Source organism: Galeopterus variegatus, unplaced genomic scaffold (genome assembly GCF_000696425.1).
Source record: "Galeopterus variegatus unplaced genomic scaffold, G_variegatus-3.0.2 Scaffold3509, whole genome shotgun sequence".
In the NCBI taxonomy this organism is placed as follows: domain Eukaryota; kingdom Metazoa; phylum Chordata; class Mammalia; order Dermoptera; family Cynocephalidae; genus Galeopterus; species Galeopterus variegatus.
Genome location: NW_007729620.1, coordinates 77673 through 100145, shown reverse-complemented (window position 1 = coordinate 100145; position 22473 = coordinate 77673). Strand labels below are relative to the sequence as shown.

The window sequence follows — 22473 nt, the reverse complement described above, 5'->3', positions numbered from 1 at the left end:
ACACTGGGGGTTGGGACCCGTTGCCGGTCACAAAAAAAAAAAAAAAAAAAAAAAAAAAAAAAGTGGTAATATATTTTGAGATATTTAGAATTTGTCCTAGGGCAGTGCCTGCTTTGGGGCACATCAAGCTACACTGAACATACTCTCTGTTTGACTGAAGCAGAGGTGTAATTTTTATACTTTCTGTCATATAATCTGTCTGAGGAAGTGTCTCCCCGGAAGATGTTTCTGGTTTTGTCGAATTAAGAAATTAAGAACAGAAAGAGATTGGATAAAGTTTCCTGCTTTTCAACAGAACTGGACAAACCTCCTGAGACAAGACCATATGGAATCATCCTGCTTGAGTGCCCATGTGTTTGGGGGTGAGTTTGGGGCAGATGGTACAGGCAGGGTTCTTGGCTGCTTGGTCAAGGGTTTTGGAGATGATAGAAGTTAGTTGCTAGGTGCTGTGGAAGGGCTGTTGTATGTTGTGTGCATTGGGCATGTCTGCCTAAGAGGTGGAGTGAGCTCAGTGTAGGGCTGAGATAAGGGAAGAGGCATGGGAGATGCTGACTTGGAATGATAAAGCCTGCAGTTGAATCTAAACCTCCCAGTTCGGTTAGGGAGAGGGAGACAAGATACAGTATGAGAAACAAGATTCCAGATCCCTGGCCTCTTCTGTTCTCTAGAGCCTTCAAGTAAGACATTGCAGAACTGTAGGATTTTCTATTTAAACTCAAAGCTGTTTTGATTCCTTTTTGAGATACTAGGCCAAAAGCTGTATTTATAGAACTTGTTTTGACATATTATCTCACCCTTGTCCCTTGCCTTCCTTACTGGAATCCAGCTAATATAGCACTCTGCCTTGGCAGGAAAGGTTGATTGAAGAAAATGTACACACAGATGTACAGCTGAGTGATTGAAAATAGCTCGGAACGTTGTAAATAGGCCAAGCCATAAGGCTTACAGTCCAAGTTGCATGAATGTCAGTTGCTTGGATAATTTCAAATGGCGTGATATAATTGCCCAGTGTAATGCTGTTTCAGCTGGATAATGGCTGTTTCCACACAAAAGTTTTAGGTAAAGCAGGAAAAAAATACAAAAACAAAGTGCTTGTTTTGGAACAAAGCATGAGTTGAAATTTTTCTTCACTTTGTGCTTCATGGTTTCAAGAGATCTTTAAAAAATTCTGTAGAGTAAGTAACATATCCACGTGTAAACAATTCAACCACCGTTGCTCATCGCTATAACCACTGTATTCTTTTCATACAAAATCCATGTGTAATTCCTTTTTTATTATCTAAATATATTCTCAGCTGCTTTATTCTCTTTAATAGCTACAGAGTGTTACTTTTGTGTGGCTATAGTATAATTTATTTAACTAGCTCCCAATTGATGGGCATATGTTTCCAGGTTTTGCTATTATAAACAATGTTCTTATGAATGCCCCTTTGCGTACTTTGTGTGCATTAGATACAAGTTTGTTTATAGGCTATATTTCTAGAACTGGAATTGCTGGATTCAAAGGGCATGTCCAGTTTTCAATATTGATGGGATATTTATGATCCTTTTATATTTTGCAAGTGATATTATCCATTGAAGAATACTGTTAGTGGAGTGGGAGGTCTTAATAATGCAATAGCAGTCAAACTACCACCCTAAACAGTTACTAGAATGATCCTAGGACCTGAAATACCTATAAGATTTAAGAAACCTTCTTGAGAGGAGTTTAACTGTCAAGTCAAGCTCAAGAGGCAAATTGCTCAGAGGAGGTAGGAGCAGCCTTTTTTTACTTTTAAGGAATTTGGTGATGGTATCTGAATCTGCAAGTCATTTCTTTTTTACTCTCAAAGTATTAGTTTCACCCATTTATGATCTCTACCAATTAGAAAAAACATTTGTAATCTATAGTCTATTCAGTCCTTTTAAAACTACTCAGATGGATATCATGAGACCATCTGATCATTAGAATTAGCCTGTAAATTCCAGGTAGTTGTTATATCTCAAGTTTACTAATTACCTTAAATAATAAAAGCAAAATAATATTTTGAGTTTCCCAATAAAAAGCATTGTACAAACTGTGCCTTAGTTTACCAAATATAGCACTGTGACTCAAGAAAGTCAAAGTCCCAGTGGCTGGTGTGGAACCTGGGTCACTTAATCCATTCTCTTCAATTTAGTTCCCTCATCTGAAAAATGAGAGTGAAAATGCTGAAGAATTTCATTTGAGCACTCAGAAAAATAATTTTAAAGCCATTTCCAGAAGTTATGTATTATAATGACTCTTCAAAGACATCAAGATTATAAGGTAATTTAAAAAGTAACTCTGACAGTGAGAAAAAAATTAGTCACATTCTGCCTACATGGTACTAACATATGGTGCAGTCCTGATGAGCTGCACAAGTGGGCTGAAATCAAAATGCAGTTGGAGAGAGGAACAGTAGTGACTCACTAGATGAGACAGATTTGGCCTTATGGCAGGGCAGTGAAACTAAGGAGGTACTGGTGGCCTTAGACCATGCCAAATTTGAGCAAGTGATACATGAATATTATGGAAAAGTCCAATGACTGAGCCCTGGTGTTTGGATTAGGTGCTTCGTCTGGTGTCACAGTCCCTGCAGCTAGTCCCCCTTTGTGGCTTCAGAGTCCCCCCTTCTTCCACCCAGTAGTGAGGGAACCTTTGCCGCCTGTGACTTTTGTGCATGTTTCCTGTGCCTTTTGAAGGTAGGAGCCACCAGGCGAGTACTTAACACTGACGTGCCTGGAATACTGGGTTCAAACTAGAAAGATATGTAGAAGCGTTAGTAATTCTGCCTGGAGAAAGCTGCATATTTGCTTAGCTACCATATGTAAACTGGTACTAGTACATTCAGCGATTTGTTGCCCATTACTGACAGTGCTGCCGTAGGGAAGGAAACAGGAGGAGCTGTAGAAAGAATGAGATTCCTTCCCTTCTCCCCCCTACCCTTACCTCAGTAGGGAGAGAGGGAATACTTAATGGGGATTTGGGAAGTACTTTAAGAGTGTGGGCATTTAGGGAGGAAGTAGGAAAAGAGACTTAAAAAATGTATTTTGCATTCCCTGGCTGCCTCATCTGGGTGCCTCTCAGGTGATGAGATGTCCTCTTGTTTAGGTGCATATGTATGGAAAGATTATATAACTGGACAGGAGATGAGATAACACATTACGGAGGAAGAAGAATAAAGAGCCCAGTTTACCTATCCTCATTCAACTTTAGTGAACCACTTTTTTGTACAATTTCAGAGGATTTGTGAAATAGATGTTATATTTATTGGTTGTGACATATAGGTAAGGATGCAGTTGGCAAAATCAAGCTTTAGGCCAATTCTGACTCTGATCCTTATATAGAGGCTGTTCGTAAGAAAATGTTTATAATCAATTAAATGAAAAAAAGTTATGCAGTAGTATATATAGTATGGTATTGAATTTGATTGTGTGTGTGCATTTTAATATAAGCATAGAAAAAATCCTGGTAGGAAAAAACCAAAATGTGGCTTTATGTAAAAACTAAATAATTTAAGTTGTGGAAATGGAAAAATTAAAGCAGAATGAATACTTAGTGAGTAAATATTACTTCTGTTTAAAAAGAGGGGGGTCTTTTTTTTTATTTGTTTGCCAGAAAGTGCAAATATTTATGGGTAGAGATGTCTCAATTTAATAAAATGTTCATGGAAACCTTACAAATTATATTAGATAAACTGGAGGATTCATTTCAATAATTGAAGGTTCAGTATGTGTTATCTTTATTCCAGGTGTTCTGGAGATATAATTATAAAAGAGAGGGAGGGACTTGTTACTAATTTACAAAATTTACAGAATGGTAACAGTTAAAATATATTTCATTAACAAAAATTTAGTAATGAGCTTGAAATTAAGTTTCTCCCAAGTGTATCACATATGTGGTAGGAACTGAAATAGGTAACTGTTTAAAATGTTTGGAGAAAATATAATTATACTTTCAGATGATTTAGTGATAGTCTAAATTAATTTAGTCCTATCCTCTAAGGAATAGGAGGGAGTCAAAGGGGATGATTCTAATAGTGGTGGTAAACCTTTTAGAGAATATGATGAAAGCTGTGGATTCAGGAAACCCCACATGTTCATCTTCACACAGTTTAATGTAAAGTAGCATAGAGTTCATAGGCCTCCCCCGACTTGGAAGAGGTCTGAGGGTACCAGGTTAAGAATCCTGAACAAAGAGTGATGTTTTAAAAATCGGCCAGCTGCCACGCACACACACAAATTGTTGACATATTGTGTGAATATACTTAAAAGTGATTAAGGTGGCAAATTTTGTTATGTTATGTTATGTTATGTGTTGGGTTTTTTAACCACAATATTAAAAAGCTGGGAAAAAACTTGTTGCCACTACAGAAAGGATGAGCATACTAGCCAGTGTGGAGAAGGAGATGAGATTAAGATCTGTTTATAAACTTCGTACTAGGGTCATGGAGAGGACACGCATAGATGACTCATTAGTCAATAAAGAGTCAGAAGCCCCAAACTTAAGCCTGATCATGGAAATAGGCCAGCTGAGTAGCTGAAAGAGCGAGTGTCACAAGGAAAGAAAAGGGGATTTTTCTGCCCACAGATAAAGTGTTAAAGTTTTATCCCTGTTGATCAAACAAGTCAGAATTAAGCCTGGTGCGGTACAGGACCTAGACTATTCTAGCACAGCGTGTAATTTATTACAGTGTAAGGGGATGCTCTGGGAGTAATGGGATTAGAAAGAAGGGAATTTATTATGTGGTTTAGGGTACCTTTTTGATCCACTTTTTCATCCCCATTTTACAGATAAGCAAAATAGTGACTAAATAGTTTCTCTAGGGTCATTCATTCTTGGGCTCACCTATTTGTTGCTGAGTGCTTTTACACATTTTATGTCATTTAATACACTATTAATTGTGATATATGTGCCCAGGATCCTAGGTTAGAATCTGATGGCAACTACTATTACCCCTGCTACAGGTTCCCGAAAAGAATAGGTAGATTGGCTACACCAGCCAAAGTCTGCTGGATTTTAGCACCAGTCCCTGGTAAAATTTTGCATCATGATGAACTGGGCTAGCCAGGAATGCTTCCTAGTTGATCCTTTCGTCTGATTGTTTGGCTTTCTAGAGTAAAGTGGTGGGTGACCATGCAGTTTTTCGAAGCAGAGAGCCCAGGCTTCTTATTGAGCCAGCCATATAATAGGAAGAAAAAAGTAAGTTAAGGGCATTGCAAGCAGGCTAAAAGGTAACAAAACATTTTAAAAAGAGTACACTCTTCCCAAGTAATTTCTATTATTTGTCTCTTTCCTCTTCCAGTTAAAAGTTTGTACAGTGATTTGATTGTATTCTGGGTATCCATTTCTTTCTTTCTTTCTTTCTTTCTTTCTTTCTTTCTTTCTTTCTTTCTTTCTTTCTTTCTTTCTTTCTTTCTTTCTTTCTTTCTTTTTTCCATGTTCTTTCTTTCTTTCTTTCTTTCTTTCTTTCTTTCTTTCTTTCTTTCTTTTCTTTCTTTTCTTTCTTTTCTTTCTTTTCTTTCTTTTCTTTCTTTTCTTTCTTTTCTTTCTTTTCTTTCTTTTCTTTCTTTTCTTTCTTTTCTTTCTTTTCTTTCTTTTCTTTCTTTTCTTTCTTTTCTTTCTTTTCTTTCTTTTCTTTCTTTTCTTTCTTTTCTTTCTTTTCTTTCTTTTCTTTCTTTTCTTTCTTTTCTTTCTTTTCTTTCTTTTCTTTCTTTTCTTTCTTTTCTTTCTTTTCTTTCTTTTCTTTCTTTTCTTTCTTTTCTTTCTTTTCTTTCTTTTCTTTCTTTTCTTTCTTTTCTTTCTTTTCTTTCTTTTCTTTCTTTTCTTTCTTTTCTTTCTTTTCTTTCTTTTCTTTCTTTTCTTTCTTTTCTTTCTTTTCTTTCTTTTCTTTCTTTTCTTTCTTTTCTTTCTTTTCTTTCTTTTCTTTCTTTTCTTTCTTTTCTTTCTTTTCTTTCTTTTCTTTCTTTTCTTTCTTTTCTTTCTTTCTTTTCTTTCTTTCTTTCCTTTCTTTCCTTTCTTTCTTTTCTTTCTCTTTTTTTTTTTTTAAAGATGACCGGTAAGGGGAGCTTAGCCCTTGATGTGGTGTTGTCAGCACCACGCTCACCCATTGAGCTAACTGGCCATCCCTATATGAGATCCGAACCCGTGGTCTTGGTGTTATCAGCACCACATTCTCCCGAGTGAGCCACAGGCTGGCCCTGGGTATCCATTTCATCTCTTTTGCTATATGTAGTTTAAGTCCTCTTTTACAGGTGAGGAAACTGGCACTTCAAGATGCTAATTAACTTGCTGTAAGTCACACATCTGTAGAGTAACAGCAGGAAGTTTTCACTACCTTTAATTGTATTTCTTTAGAGGCTCTTGTAACAGTTGAGACTTTGAACATTTATCTACTTACAAGATTTGCCTTAGAAAAATGGCCAGACTCAATTTTATGGCCCTCAGCATGTAGAGTTTTTACTGCGGTTTATGTGCATGAGCTTCCTTGGAGACAGTTTTTAATATGAAGCAGCCTTTAGCCTTTTAAGCAACAGGCAGACTGCCTGGCTTTATATCTCAATTCCTTCATTGCCTGGATCCCTGTGATCTTGAAGGAGTTACTTCATCTCTTTGTGTCTTTTCTCATCTGAAAAATGGAGATAGGATAGGTATGACGATTAAATATACCACATCAAAACAGGGAATGGCATACAGTAAATGCTCAAAAAATGTGAGGTTTGTTTATTGTCACTTGGCAAATTTCTGGAAATTTCTCCCTACTTTTAGGTGTTAAGGGTTTACAAATTTTAAATACTTACAGTCCATCAATTTGAGAATGCACATTTATTCCCATTGATGGTATCTTAAATTCATTGATGCTAAAGATAGAAAAATCTGCTGTTCAAAAAACTGTTGATCTCAAAACCAGATATAAAATCGGTGAATTATCTATTGTTTTGAATTAATTATCCAGGCTAGTTTTCATGTTCCCAGGAGACTGGAAGGGTATCTTGAGGGCCAGGAACCAACACCTGGGCCTGCCTCGCTCTCCTCTGTCTGTCTTTAACCTGAACATCCTCACTTCCATGTTTAGGGGAAAAACACTTGTGCTTTTAAAAACATTTGAAAACCTCTAATCTGGATAGTTAAATTCTTCATTAGCTCCCTTTCTCATATCACAAAAGTTTTTAAAGGAATTATTGAGTGCGCTTACTAGCAATTGTTAGTAACAATGAATTTTGCTAATGAGGCCAAGGGCATGGGGTTCAGGACTTATGTAGGTCATTGAGCATCACTGTGCCACCAGCTCTGTCTCTGGAGTTTGTGATCCAATGCATGCTATGTAAGAGCTGCTGATGTTGACTGAGTCAATGGCCATTTTCCTGGGAAGGACAGTGTTTTGTCATTTACTCAGCATGCAAGCTATACAGGCCAGCAGAAAACTCTGAGAAATAAAAAAGGGTTCATTACCTTGCCTACTCTAAGGAGGGTGTACAGGAGACCTGAGAGCTTTTGATCAGTGAAATACAATTTTAAAGCTTCATTTGAGGGCCGGCCCGGTGGCGCACTGGATAGTGCGCCGCTTGGGAAGCGCGGTGGCGCTCCCACCCGAGGGTTCGGATCCCACATACAGACCGGTTCCCGCTCACTGGCTGGGTGGGGCGCGGGAGCAGCGCCGAGGGTTGCGATCCCGTTGCCGGTCCCCGGTCCGGTGCGGGGGCAACACTGAGGGTTGCGATCCGTTGCCGGACACGGAAAAAGACAAAAAAAAAAAAAAAAAAAAAAAAAAAAAGCTTCATTTGAGGTCATATTTTAAACGTCCTAACATTTATCAGAAGCAGATAATACTGTTTGTTACTCTTAGCTAGCTTGCCCTTCATCCTTCTCACCATCCTCCCCACTTCCCAACCTTTTTGGTTCTCCTTTTCCTTCTTAGTTCTTTTACCTCTCTTTGGAACTGCCTTTATGCCACCTGGTCCCAGCATGGTGATAGAGAAAGGTGGAGATAATGTTAATAGAAACAGAAATCTATGGCCGTCCAAGGAAATACAGCACAAATATAATGTAGTTCAGGCTTCCTCAGTTTGGTTCCCCACAGAAATTAAAGAAAAGATGTAAAAAACCTCAAACCTAAGGCTTTTAGTTTCCATTCAGCTTTCCTTTCTCCCCAAAGCCTTTCTGTTTTCTTACAGAATAAGCAACAGAAGATAGGAAAGGCAAAACCGGGGAGACAGAGCTTTTAAAGAAAATACCTTCTTCTGTATTGGATTACCCACTGTCCTCCAGGTGACAAGGCCCTGTGTGGAGGAATACCATGTTATTCATTTTTTTAGTTTGTGTTTGAGTTTTCCATTAAAACGTCTTTCAGTGGCTTAGGAGTAGGATGATTAATATCCTATTTATGTGTATTTTTTAAAAAGGAGTTCATTTTTCTCTTTCTTTTGGCTAGGCAGTTAGGGGATTCCTACCGCCTCGGGCTGCTGTGTTCTCTAGGACCTAGATATGTGTCCCTCAGCCTTTCATACACAGGTACTTCAAAAAGTTTATGGAAAATAGAATTTAAAAATTATATGAGGACATGGGGTATAATCGCAATTTGTGGTAATGGGCATGCTGATAGTATTGATCTGGCCATCACATCTTGGGCACAGGTGGTGATGGTCAGCTTTGTGACCCCATGAATATTCATAACCAATTTTTAAAAAAATGAATCTCTCCATGAACTTTTATTTTTTAATTTTATTTATTTATTTATTTATTTTTTTTTTTTTTTTTTTTTTTTTTTTTTTTTTTCCTTTTTTTTTTTTTTTTTTGAGACCGGCCACACCGAGCTCAGCCAGTGAGCTCTGTGAGCACACCAGTCATCCCTATATAGGATCCGAGGCGGCGGGAGCGCTGCTGCACTTCCAGCGCTGCACTCTTCCGAGTGCGCCACGGGCTCGGCCCTATTTTTTTTTTTTAAAGATGACCAGTAAGGGGATCTTAACTCTTGACTTGGTGTTGTCAGCACCACGCTCAGCCAGCGAGCTAACCGGCCATCCCTATATGGGATCCGAACCCAGGGCCTTGGTGTTATCAGCACCGCGCTCTCCCGAGTGAGCCACGGGCAGGCCCTCTCCATGAACTTTTTGAAGACCCACCATATATTGGCCTTTCTGAACAGCCCCAGGTCTCCCTTTTGCTGTCTGTATCCTGGTGATTCCCTGACTAGCACGCAATCTGAGTCTGGTCTCACAGAGTAGAGGAAGGGATGCCTGTAAAAACCAGTCACATAATAGTAGTGTTTCCTTAAACTGTTCCATACAACATTTTGGGAAACATGGTCCCCTGGCCTTTTCTTTGCCCTTTAATGTCTTCCAGAACAACACTAGCAAGTAGAAATTTAACTTGCTCCCTACCCACCAGGGTAACCACTACTCCAGAGCCCTCTCAAGACATAACAAGTCAATAAAAGTTGGTACCTCCTAGGTTATGGTCACATTTCTCAGAGGTAGACCATGTGCTGTGGGGTTAGACTCCCATCTGCAGCACCTACTGAGACACCTACAGACTATCTTCCGTAGCATCTGAATCCTTAGAGGAGCTCCCCCCTTAAATGTGAGAGTGATACAGGATTGGGTGAAGTATTGTGAACTTAATAAATGGAAATTCCTTTCCTTTTAACTTTTGATGGTATAGGCAGATCCAAGCAAATGCTTTTAGAAGTTTTTTTGTTAGTGTATTAGTCAGGGTTCTCCAGAGAGACAGAATCAATAGGATATGTTATAATTATGTGAGAGGGATTTATTAGGGGAATTAGCTCACGCAACTATAAGCTGCATACTGGTGGCGTGGCTCAATCCAAGTCCAAAGGCCTCCAAACCAGGAAAGCTAAGTCCTGGAACCCAAAAGTCAGAGTCTCAAGCTCTGATGTCCATGGACAGGAGAGAAGAGTGTATCCCAGCTCCAGCAGACTGAGAGAGAGCTTCATCTCTTTCCTCTGTCTTTTTTTTGTTTTTTTTTTTTTTAAAGATGACCGGTAAGGGGATCTTAACCCTTGGCTTGGTGTTGTCAGCACCACGCTCAGCCAGTGAGCAAACCGGCATCTCTATATGGGATCCGAACCCGTGGCCTTGGTGTTATCAGCACCGCACTCTCCCGAGTGAGCCAGGGGCCGGCCCTTTCCTCTGTCTTTTGTTCTTTTTGGCCCCCCAGCGGATTGGATGGTTCCCACCTACATGAGGGTGGGTCTTTCCCACCTTGTTCACTCAGACTGTCATACTAATCTCTGCTGGAAACACTCACACGGACACACCTAAAAAATAGCTTTACCAGGTTTCTCAGCATTCCTTCGTCTAACCAAGTTGACACCTAGTATTGACCTTCACAGGTAGTATACATTTTGCCTTAAAATTATTGGAAGTATCACTAGCAAAATTGGAAACTAATTAGATCCATGTGAGAAGTCAAATTAAATACTGGAGCCACCTACTTTATGCCAGTTAAAAATCATCTTTGTCTTCAGGGAGAATAGGCACAGTGTAAGTGTCTCATTAGTTATTTCTGGGTCTGGCTTTGTCTTGCAGAATTCTTATACTTTCCAATGTAGACATTGTCCTTGATGACTTTGAGTATTCTTTGTCTGTAGCAAGGGCCAGACCAAAGTACAACTGGCAGGAGTTGTAAATGGAAGTTTGTAGGAATTTGGGCAGCTTCATACAGTGGATTTTTACTTGCAACATTATTCGATAATGTTTAAAAATAAAACATTTGGTTTTGTGGTTTCTCTGTTTGCTTTTACCTTCAATTAACTTCCCCATCTTCTGAGTTTTTTTGGTTTCAGTGGTTCACCACCACGTGAAGCCACCAAGATGCATTTACAGAGTCAGGAACTTGGTTGCCTTTGAAGAGTTTCATGCCTGGTACCTACCTATTAAGGAATGTTGTTTTGGGGAAATAGTGTGGCATATTCACATTAATAACATAATCCTTAATTGCTAAAAGAATTATACAGCCTTTAGATTTTTTGTCATCTTCAGTCCAAAAACAGATGTTAAAAATGATTGTTTTGGGCCTGGCCCATGGCTCACTCAGAAGAGTGTGGTGCTGGTAACATCAAGGCCATGGGTTCGGATCCCATATAGGGATGGCCGGTTAGCTCATTGGGTGAGCGTGGTGCTGACACCACCAAGTCAAGGGTTAAGATGACACCTTACCAGTCATCTTTATATTTAAAAAAAAAAAAAAAAAAAAAAGGTCTTGGTGACCTAAATGTACTGAAATTCAGCCTCATAAATCCTACTCATTGTTTTGCTATTTGTTGTGACATTTTGGGGCAAGCTTTTTATAAGCCTTTTAGTACTTTAGTTCCCTGTCTTTTAAGTTGATGGTGTTTATAAATTAGCTTTGAGGTATTAAATGAAATTTATCTTTAAGGTGTTGTGTACTTAAAAATGGGAAGGGGAGGAGTACTTCTGTTTTATCTTCTGCTGTGGTGACAGCGGGGCTTTTCTCTGGAAAGAAACTACTTATCTGGAGTCATGAGGAGAGTAGGCATGGCCCACTTATTTTTCTTTCCTTGATATTTTAGAGTGAAGACATAGTCCAGAGAGGGAGGTGTAAAGCTACAGGTAGGCGCTGATTGCTGGATGGGTGTGTTCCATGGCCATCTCTTTAAACTTTTTGCATGAGGCCTGCTGTGCAGATGTGAAAAAGTTGCTTTCAGAAAGGGGATGGCTTCTTTTCTATAATATGAGATATAATTTGCAAAATGTCTGTTCCTAGGAAGATAGAAATATTTTCTTGCTCTCTCTTTCAACGTTTTCTCCTTAGCTATTTCCCACGGCAGACTTATCTCCCACTAGAACTAGCTGCTGCCTACTTCTTAGAGCTGTGGCAGTGAGAATGAGTGTGGGTATGTGTGTGTGTTTGGGGGTGGGTGGGAGCAATACTTTATACACCGCAGCTACCCAGTTAGTTACCTTTCTTTCCCCCATTCAACCTGATAGTTAGGAAATCCCAACTAAACTAGAAGAAAGATGAGGATGGAACTTAGTGGATTCCACACAGATAATATTACTCTCCTGGAACCAGAATTTGTTCAACATACTGATTTTTTAATCAGCACTGGAACTTAAATAAAGCGTAAACTTACAGTATACTGTTACCAACTAAGAATTACACTTAAGTTCCAGAACTAGTTTGGGATCTGAAAATATAGCTTTATTTGAAAGGTAGTCACAATTTGACAGGACTGTTTGTTAGATCAGGGTTAGTCAATAAACTCCAAGGGAAGTCCTGAGTTTATATTTTTGCTAAGAACACTAATCACAGAAAAAGGTCTTTCAGCTAGTCCTTATCTTTGGCACTGATTGAGGGAGGAAATGGACAACTTTTTAGCTTTCAAAAAAGGTGATGGTTTTCCTTCCTTGTCATAACCACTCAGTATACCATATGTGATAATTCAACAAATTATTAAAGTTAGTTCTTTTATTTGTACAGTGATTTTAGATATGAAATAGAACTTTTTCTTTCTTTTTACAATATTTCCATTTCTTTTTACTTTAAAGCTCTCCCCCTCTCCCAAATTCAGAAATTTTTACCTGGTCTAAACTCTTACTGAAAACTCACAAAGGATTTTTGGTTTGTTTTAAGTTATTCTTAACTGTGCCATTTTTGCAACAACGGAAACAAAAAACTCCCACAAAGTGAGATGTCACAGAGATTATTACCTGTTTGGGTCGACATATTTTGCATATGCAAGATACTGGGTTAGGAGCTCTGGGAGACCCACTAATTATATTGGAAGTACTCAATTTTAGAAGCGAAATTCAAGTCCATAAAGGTTTTAAGCTAAAATTTTAAGGTACTGTGGTTGATTATTTTCAAGTGGTATTAATTTCTTGCTGCTTTTCTGTATCCCTTATATTATCTAACTGCCAGCAGCTATGGGGGGGAAATACCCAGTCCACTTAGCAGTCTGAGGTTATGACTATTCCCTAGATTTTTGCACTTTTAGTTTCCTTTTATAGACTGATGGTGATTTTTCTTTTTTTTTCTTTTTGGCCGCTGGCCGGTATGGGGAAATGGTGATTTTTAATCACATAGGTTCCCTTTTATAATTCAGTAGTAGTCTCTAATCTCCTCTGTGCTCATATCACCAGACTTCACATTATTGCCCTTTCAAATATGCTTAGATTACTAGGGTGGGTGCATAAAATCTGTTCATCTGTCATCGAACTCCCTGGTTAACATCAGTCCAGATAGACATTTGCATGTGCCACTTAGGCTTTTTCCCCCACCTGTAATTTTCTTTGCTCTTTTACCCTTTTGACAAAACAAATGCTGTGATTTTTAGTATTTCTCTCTTCCAATCCAGTTTTACATCTTCCTGTTAATTTATTTTATTCCATTCCTATATTCTAAATGCAGGGTGCACAATTCTCTTGAGCGTTTCCTTTATTTTTTTTATTTTTTGGTCTTTTTCCGTGTCCGGCAACGGATTGCAACCCTCAGTGTTGCCCCCGTACTGGACCGGGGACCGGCAACGGGATCGCAACCCTCGGCATTGCCCCCGCGCCTCGCTCAGCCAGTGAGCGGGAACCGGTCTGCATGTGGGATCCGAACCCTCGGGCGGGAGTGCCGCCGCGCTTCCCAAGCGGCGCACTTATCCAGTGCGCCACCGGGCCGGCCCTCCTTTATATTTTTTAATGATTTAGGTTCTTAATGTTCCAGCAGGCTAATCGCCCCTACCCTCATGTAATTAGGCTTTGAATGGTTGCCTTTTTATTAAAGAAGTAGTAGAGAAGATTCAAGGCTAAGAAAACTGAGACAGACAGACAACCAAAAAAAGAGGAAACCATGAAAGTAAATTCAGAGAGAAAGGAACAGGTGATAAAAAGAGACTGAGAGAAAGTTAAGATCTTCTTTTGCAGCAGACCCTTGGTTATAATCTTCCTGTCATCTCTTTCCTTTTATTTATTTATTTATTTTTTCTCTCTCCTTTTTCATGGCTAGCTGGTAAGGGCACCCAAACCCTTGACCTTGGTATTACCAGCACCACGTTCTCCCAAATGAGCTAACTGGCCACCCCGCCATCTCTTTATTTCTAATACATCCTTTGGGGGAAAAGCCTGGAGTGTGTATTTAATAAATTAGGCTGGCGGGGTTGGCTCAGTTGGTTCAGTTTGTTACAGCACAGTGTTACAACACCAAGGTCAAAAGGTTCGGATCCCTGTGCTGGCCAGCCACCACACACAAAAAAGAAATTAAACAGCAACAACAAACTTATGGGCAGTTTTCTGGGAACAACTGACTTTTTTTTTTTTTTTTTTTAAAGATGACCGGTAAGGGGATCTTAACCCTTGACTTGGTGTTGTCAGCACCACGCTCACCCAGTGAGCAAACCGGCCATCCCTATATGGGATCCGAACTCATGGCCTTGGTGTTATCAGCACCGTACTCTACCGAGTGAGCCACGGGCCGGCCCCCTTAAAATCTTTTTTTTTTTTTTGTCCTTTTTGAGACTGGCTGCACCACGCTCAGCCAGTGAGCGCTGTGAGCGCACTGGTCATCCCTACATAGGATCTGAACCCGCGATGGGAGCGCTGCTGCGCTCCCAGCGCCGCACTCTCCCGAGTGCACCACGGGCTCGGCCCTCTGGGAACAACTGACTTTTAATTCTACTTTTTATTTTGTCTTAATGTCTGCATTTTTGTATTCCCATAATTTTTTTTTATTACCACGTAACTTTTTAATCCTTTTCTAAAATTGAGTGACTTTTGATTAGTTTCTGTGCTTGCTTTTCTCACAAGCATGTTGAGTTTAATATATTGAGATAATGCTTGTGATCTGACTAAAGAGAAGTGCCCTCCTTCATGTAATAACATTTCCATCTTGTAGGTTTTTAAAGCAGTGTTGCTTTATAAATCATGAAATGGATTTTAATAGCAGTGTAGGCACAGAGAATTTGTGGGCCCCTCCACTCCCTGCTTTCTTTTTTTTAATTGTTTTATAAATCGGGTTTCCAGAGACTTCCTTTTGCAGGGAGGAGGGCCGCTTGCTAGTACAGAGACTGGAGACTTCTTTTGAATAAAAGTTCCGTGACTGGGAGAAAATGGTTTTAAAACCTTACTCTAAATAGTGTTTCCCAATCTTTGGTTTGGTAAAAATTATAATGAGTACACATTCTTTCACACACTGGGCAGTGCCTGGCAACTCAGTAAAGTCTCCATTTAAGTACTCTTTTTGTTATAGATGTAATTCTGATTAAAATAGAGATATATTAGAATTTATATATTTTTACTGAATAGTAAAAACAGCAGTAACCAGTGGGATTCCTTGAAATGTATTGATTCCTTTTTAAAGGAATTCTTGAACTAAAAAATCTAATTTGGTTGTTGACTCACAAAGTTACTCCTTGATCCAGGTAGCTTTCCATAGGAAGAGGCTTGTTACCAGCTCTAATATACATAGTAGAAACTAGGACAAACCTAATGGAAACATTACTAGTCCCACCTAGGGTTACTATTATCTTCTGCTTGACTGACTGTCAGGGCTGGGTAATCTGTATACTGTGTGTCAGTTGCACAGTCTCCTTTCACTTGCAGCTTGTTTTTGCTTTTTCTTTTAATAGGATGGAAGAGAGCTCCTGCCACTTCTCCCACGAAAGGAGTAGATCAAATGAGCAAGAGTCTCTGACAAAATAGGGGGAGTTAGCTGCTGTTACAGTTCTAGATTTTGGATGATTATGTCTAAACATTAGACAGAAGACACAGTTTCTCCCTTCTTGGATCAGATGCAGACAGGTGTCAACTATTGTCACATAGACTAGAACTTTTAGGCCTATGCCGTCACATGTTGCCTTTCATCATTTTTTTTTAAAAGTAACTATATGTTTAGGAGTTCATTCGTTTACTTCTTTACAGGGTGAACATAACTTCTTTTTTTCAAAGTTTCCTGTGTTGTGAACTGAGCTTGGGTGAAATTTCAAGAGTGAAATCTTTGAGGTAAGGCAGCCCTACTGATAAAAACAGAAAGAAGGCCTGTGAAATTTGGGAGCCTTCAGAGATATAGTTTTAGAGTCAATGCCTAAATATTGAAATGCCACCATTTGTTGTTTGGAGGGATGTGGAGCTAAATTGAGAATGGGAGCACACATCTGCCTTGATTGCTAAGTATATCCATTTCTACTGCTCACCCATAATAGAATTTGTATATGTGCTTTCATTAGTCTTGGTTTTAGCAACATTTTAAAGGAGGAAAGAGAATGAAGAGACTTAGTCTATATTCCTCTGTCCATCTTTTACATGTTTGAGTGTTTGTCCCTGGTAGGTCCCAGTTCTTTTTTTATTACTATCACTGTGGAGGCTTTTGTTTGCTTTTGTTTTTTGTTTCTTTAGAAAAATCAACAGAACTGAAAAGACATTTCCTATCAAGAACACTATCAAGAGGCAGATTATTAATTTTTCCATTTTTATTTTCTGGCAAGTTAAGATTCAGAGTTAGTAAAGAAATTTTGCCCATGTTACCTAATGAATGCTACTGAATCAAGGATTTTTGAAATTCTTCATCCTGACGAGGAACCATTGGATAGCACACTTTGCTCTCAATACCATTAAGAAAGCAAGGTCGGTCCAGTGTAGGTAGTTGTATGTGAGCAGTAAGTTTCTGGTGGCCAGTTCTTTGATGAGCTTGCCTCTGGCCTGCTTCTGATGGTCTTACCACTCCTCCTGTGACTGTTCTGAGGTTAGTTTGGACCCAAGCATTGTGCTCATTGCTGTCTTTGGCACATGGAAACTTGAGTTTAAAACCAAGGCTAACAACTCAGTTCTTTTTAAAAAGCATTTCAGACCACATGAGGTGAGCTTTTTTGGCTTCAGGTAGTTTTAGGCTTTGGGGGACCTCAAAAACTGATTTGCAAGGAGGAGTTTGGAGGATGTGAAACAAGTTTGTGTTTCTTCTGCTCTGTTAGCTACTGCTATCTTCATGGATCTGACACGCCATTTATCTGACAGTGCACTTAGTACTGCTTCGCCAGGGAAAATCACACAAAACAAGCCTGGCGCATCAGCATTTTCATTGTGTGCCGGGCTGAGCCTCCCTTCACATGGTCACATCCCCGTTTTAATCCAATACTCCCTTTCCCTGCCCCTTCCCCAGTCCTGCCTCTTTCTGTGGCACTTATTGCTGGTTTCCCTGAGCTCCTGTTTCCACTTTGTGTTTTTTGTGGGGCCCAGGAAGCTAAAGCTGTGTGTATTTGTGGATCAGACAAGTGCAGCAAGTTAATATCATTGGCTACTGAAGGGGAAAGTGAGGTGATGGCTGCGTTTAAGTTGGATTTCCTTCCAGAAATGATGGTGGATCATTGCTCTTTGAATTCCAGTCCCGTGTAAGTATTTTTGTTGTCTAATTTTTATCATAAGCAGAGGAACTGGGCTGTTTATTTGATGAAAGTGGGTCTTTTCATTACAAGAGGGAAGAAAAAATTGGGCAAGGAATCCAAAATCTCTCATGCTATCATTTTCTGTTGTAGTTTGATTCAGTCTCATTACTGCTAATTTCCTTGAGGCTGTACCTAAGTTCTTTACATAAGGATGCACTTGATAAATGATCAGCAACATCAGCTCAAATGTACTGGCTTCCATCCCTTCAAGCTGTGTTTTCTCATATGATAGATTCCAAGGTATTTTTTAAAAAACTGTAACTTTATTGCTTTGGGTTGGGTATGCAATTTCAATCTTTTGGAAGGAAGTGTTTTATTTATTATTTTTAATTATAATATTCTTAGATCGCAGAGGAGTCTGGCAGCTAGGATGTACTTAGTATACAGCATTCTGTATTGAAATGCAAAGTGTTATCCTGAACCTTGATTGTTTTTTCTCTCCAATCTAATTGAAAATGCAGCTCAGCACGTGATTTCAGGAACATCAGATTGCCCCCCACCCTCTAAAAAAAAGCAGAACTGGATCAATCTTGATTGACAGTTTGCCTAAATAAATTGTGAACATGGGAGCGAGAAACCTTGTTAAGTTGCAGTATTGTGCAAGAACTGCCCATGCACACAGCTAAAATGCTAACTTGGCCCTGAGTTGTAGCTATAGGGCACCTGAATTCTGGACTTTGTGGAGAAGGATCTAATTCCAAACCCTGATTTAAGTCATTTTAGCCAGGCCTCAAAGTATCTTGGAACCTCAAGCAAATGAGCCTTAGGTTTTTCAGAGCCAAGAATACTAAATGGTTGGATATTTCCTAGATAACAGGTGTTCGTGGAAGTCTTTGAGTTAGGCCTCCATGTGCAAATCAGTCTACCCTGGGATTAGGTGTGACAGGTGTAGATAATGGCAGATGCTGAACAGTTCTTTGTGGAATAGTTTGGGGCACTTCAAAGTTAGCTGACTTACTCTTTTGAAATGGATACTGTATCTTCTCCTAGCGTCTAAAATAACAGTAATTTACATAGATGTGTTTTTTTATTAAATTTTACTACAAAAATTTTATTTTAGCTGTAATAACAGATGAAATTACAGTGAATATCATCATGAAGATTTAATACATAATAAAGGTATTCCCATGTCCCAGGATATATGATCCCTAGAAATAGGACTTTGTGGCTCAAATTATCTTTCATTGTAACACTTCTTTCTGTGCTTTGCCACTGCCTAGTGTTCAACCCATCGACACAGCATTTTTCTCAGACTGTTATCTCATCAATTGAACTAATTCAGTATACCATGAAGTCTGGACCATGGACCACTGCATGAAAATCACCTGGAACTTAAAAATCCAGATATTCTTTTTTTTTTTAAAGATGACTGGTAAGGGGATCTTAACCCTTGACTTGGTGTTGTCAGCACCACGCTCACCCAGTGAGCTAACCAGCCATCCCTATATAGGGATCCAAACCCATGGCCTTGGTGTTATCAGCACCACACTCTCCCGAGCTGGCCCCTAAAAATCCAGATACTCTTATCCTACAGTAGGACCCAATACAGACAGTCTCTCTCTCTCTCTCTCTCTTATTATATTATATATATATATAATATATATATATAAATATATATATATATATAATTTTTTTTTTTTAAATAGATGACCAGTAAGGGGATCTTAACCCTTAACTTAGTGTTGTCAGCACCACACTTTCCCATGTGAGCAAACTGGCTGTCCCTATATAGAGATCTGTACCCTTGGCCTTGGTGTTATCAGCACCACACTCCCAAGTGAGCCATAGGCTGGCCCTTGAAGATTATATTTTAACAAGTATCCGGTGTAATGTTCATGCACACTAAAGTTTGAGAACTCACAGACTTAATGCAGGTCATCCCAAGTTAATCAGGGAGTAGACTGTCATAATCATTTTTTCCAAGTGCATACGTTTTAGTCATCCATCTTCACCAAGGCTTTGTATGGCTAACTGGGCTTAGACTATTTCCCCTATTTTACTGATGAGAAACCAGTTGAGAGAGGCTATAACTGACTTGCCTGAGGACAACTGGTGTCAACATGGGGCCCAAAATACAAGTTTAGTGATATCCTCTTTTTATTTTTGCTCACTAGATCAGGCTGTCTCAGGTGTCAGTGAGCCATCAGTTCCTCCCGTTGTTCCAAGTCCTCAGGTCCACTCCCGTAGTCACCATACAGCAAAACACAAACATGAAAACAGTAAGCAGCTGGGAAGAAGAAAGTTCTTGAGAATGGTGGGTATTTGCCACCCCTTTCTTGGATTCTCAGCCCTTTGTTTCCCTCTGTTTTAGCAGGAGGCTTGCCATCAGTGGTTTTCTCACTGAAGAAATTTTACCTGGGAATGTGATCTAGTGATATATCTTATTTCAAACTTTTTTTTTTTTTTTATAACAGGGAAGTGGTGGGAGAGCTCTGGAAGGGCCAGGGGACATGGGCCCTAGTTCCTGTTTTTACTTGCAGTTGGTATCCTTGATTCAACTTTGATCATTCTTAAGCTTCTATTGGTTTCTCTTAACTTTGCTTGCATCCTAGAATTGGGTGTTCTCTGAGGGATGTGTCACAGGCCTTTTTCTTTTAGTTCTCCCATTGCTTAAGGGGGCACTGATCTGCTTCACTGATTCTCACATCTCTATATCTATACCCCAGTGTCTTCTGAGCTCTATGACTTTATTCTAAAAACGGCTTATTGGGCCGGCCCCGTGGCGCACTCGGGAGGGTGCAGTGCTGGGAGCGCAGCATCGTTCCCGTCGTGGGTTCAGATCCTATATAGGAATGGCCCGTGCGCTCACTGGCTGAGCGTGGTGCGGGCAACACCACACCAAGGGTTGCGATCCCCTTACCGGTCACGAAAAAGACAAAAAAAAAACAAAACAAAACTGCTTATTGGACACCTTCATCTGGAGGCTTCCCCACAAAAAACAATCCCACAATTGCACTAGAACCCAAGAATTATTGGTAACCTCTTCTTCATCTCCTTGGAGTTCACGTGAACCCCAAGTCCTAGTGGATCCTGATTCAGAATTTCTCAGCATTGGCTTGCCAGGTGGTTAGAGCTTACCCTTATAACACCAAGGTCACAGGTTCAGATTCCCATACTGGCCAGCCACCCCCCCCCCCAAAAAAAATCTCAGCATTGCTTACGACTGGGCCCTAATCTTATGAGCCAGTTTATGAAAGGGCCTCCTGATTTCCATAGTTCCCCAATTTATTTCATCCTCTAGATTATTGCTAGGTATCTTTTATTTTATTTTTTGGATTTTTACACACGATTTTTAGTTAATTATTACAAAAAGCTAAATGGCAAAGTCCAGTGCATGCATGCACACACACTTAACACCATGTTTTTATCAAATTCCTCCCTTCATAATAACATCACTTTATATATTGCACAGCATTATTAAAATTAAGATGTAAGAATCCAGTTATCTTTTAAAAAACAAATCTTATCACTGTCTTGTTTTACAGTCTTGGGAAAAGTCCAAGTTTTAAAGTCTAAGCCTGTCAGTATAACATGGAAAGCCCTTCACTGAGTCTCTTCAGCCTACCTTGTTGTTCTCAATTTTCTAATATTTTCTCTTTTTATCTATTTTTATGTCCTACTTCCAACGCTTCCCAAGCGGCGCACTTATCCAGTGCGCCACCGGGCCGGCCCCCTACTACTTCCAACTTTCTAAAGTCCTGTTTCTCCCTCTCTCCCTCTCTCACTCTCTCTTCTCAGTCCTTGCCATCTCTTATCACTGTTTAGGCTTTTGTTCTTCCGTGCCATATAGCACTTTTTCCAGTTGCCTAGTCCATTCAACTTAAATCCCTGCACACATCTCCCCCTCCTTCAGATAAAGTAAAGCCATATTAGCCAATTCTTTCACAGAACTTTTATACATTTGTTAAAGGATTTATGCAGTATTATATTTGTCCTTCTACTTATTCAATGTCACTGGCTCCAGGGCAAGTATTGCTCAGTCTTTTATTGAACCCTGTAGTGTGTAGTATCTGACTCCACAGTAAGAGCTTGGGAAATACAGTTGAAATGAGTGATATACTCTTTTGAGAGGTTTTTTTTTTTTTTTTTTTAAAAGATGACCAGTAAGGGGATCTTAACCCTTGACTTGGTGTTGTCAGCACCACGCTCAGCCAGTGAGCGAACTGGCCATCCCTATATGGGATCCGAACCTGTGGCCTTGGTGTTATCAGCACCGCACTCTCCCGAGTGAGCCACGGGCCGGCCCTGAGTTTTTTGTAATTAAAGATTATTGCAGGGATACGGTCTCCAGACATTATCTCCGTATCTTAGGTGAAAAGGCTAAAAACCTTCAAAAGCAGATTGTTAGCTGTTCTGTTGTTGGATGGTGACTTTAAAACCTTTATTGATAGCTTTTTCTAGTACCTGACACCCCACATGACAGAAAGATCTCCCTTTATCTAAATGAAAATTACTTCCTTACAGCATAAACATATTCTGTCTGGTTCTCACTAGAGAACAGCTGGTAAGTAACTCAGGCAAGTCTTTCTGGGCCCTTTTTATTCTGATGCACTTCTGTTCCAGTTTTTCCACAGCACAGTATGTGAGCCAGAGGGACCTGGTAAGGGTGGGTGGTGGCTGGAGTTTGGAATGCAACAAGTATTTATTCCTGCTGGGGAGGTGGAGGGATTGGTAAGTATCTGAAATTTTTCTATTTATATAGCGAACAAAGGGAAGTCAACAGGTAATGAGAAGGGGAGACAGTGAAAATTGAATAATGAAAAGTTTCAAAAGTAATTTATGAGCAGGTGTGAAGCCAGCCTGTTTGGCCGCAAGGAAAAGATACCCACTCGAGCTAGCATATATGAAAGGGTTTTCTTATAAGGTTACATGTAGACTGGACTATAATGTAATCGGAAGCTCCACAGCTGGAAGGCCTGGAAACTCCCATTTTTCTGGCCCCAGATACATATTCTGCTCACTCTGCATATGCATCCTCTTCTCTACTTGCCTTATAACTTTGGTTGCAGCATGGCTTGGCCACTGTACTTCTAGCCTGTCTTCTGATCCACCCCCCCCCCCCCCCCCC

The 22473-nt window shown here is 39.7% G+C and overlaps 1 protein-coding gene across 9 annotated transcripts in view; it reads left to right on the top strand.

Annotated features, from left to right (window-relative positions):
- CELF1 (CUGBP, Elav-like family member 1) overlaps nucleotides 1-22473 on the top strand; it is a 49530-nt gene that overhangs the window by 2834 nt on the left and 24223 nt on the right. For 6 of the 9 annotated variants that reach the window (XM_008585270.1, XM_008585269.1, XM_008585274.1 and 3 more), the window contains exon 1: nucleotides 17218-17351. In XM_008585270.1, coding sequence (XP_008583492.1) covers nucleotides 17281-17351 — 71 coding nt within the window. In that variant the 5' untranslated portion in view covers nucleotides 17218-17280. Of the gene's footprint in view, nucleotides 1-15888; nucleotides 15970-17194; nucleotides 17352-22473 lie in introns of those variants that run through there. The other 3 variants (XM_008585268.1, XM_008585266.1, XM_008585267.1) reach the window with 3 other exon arrangements.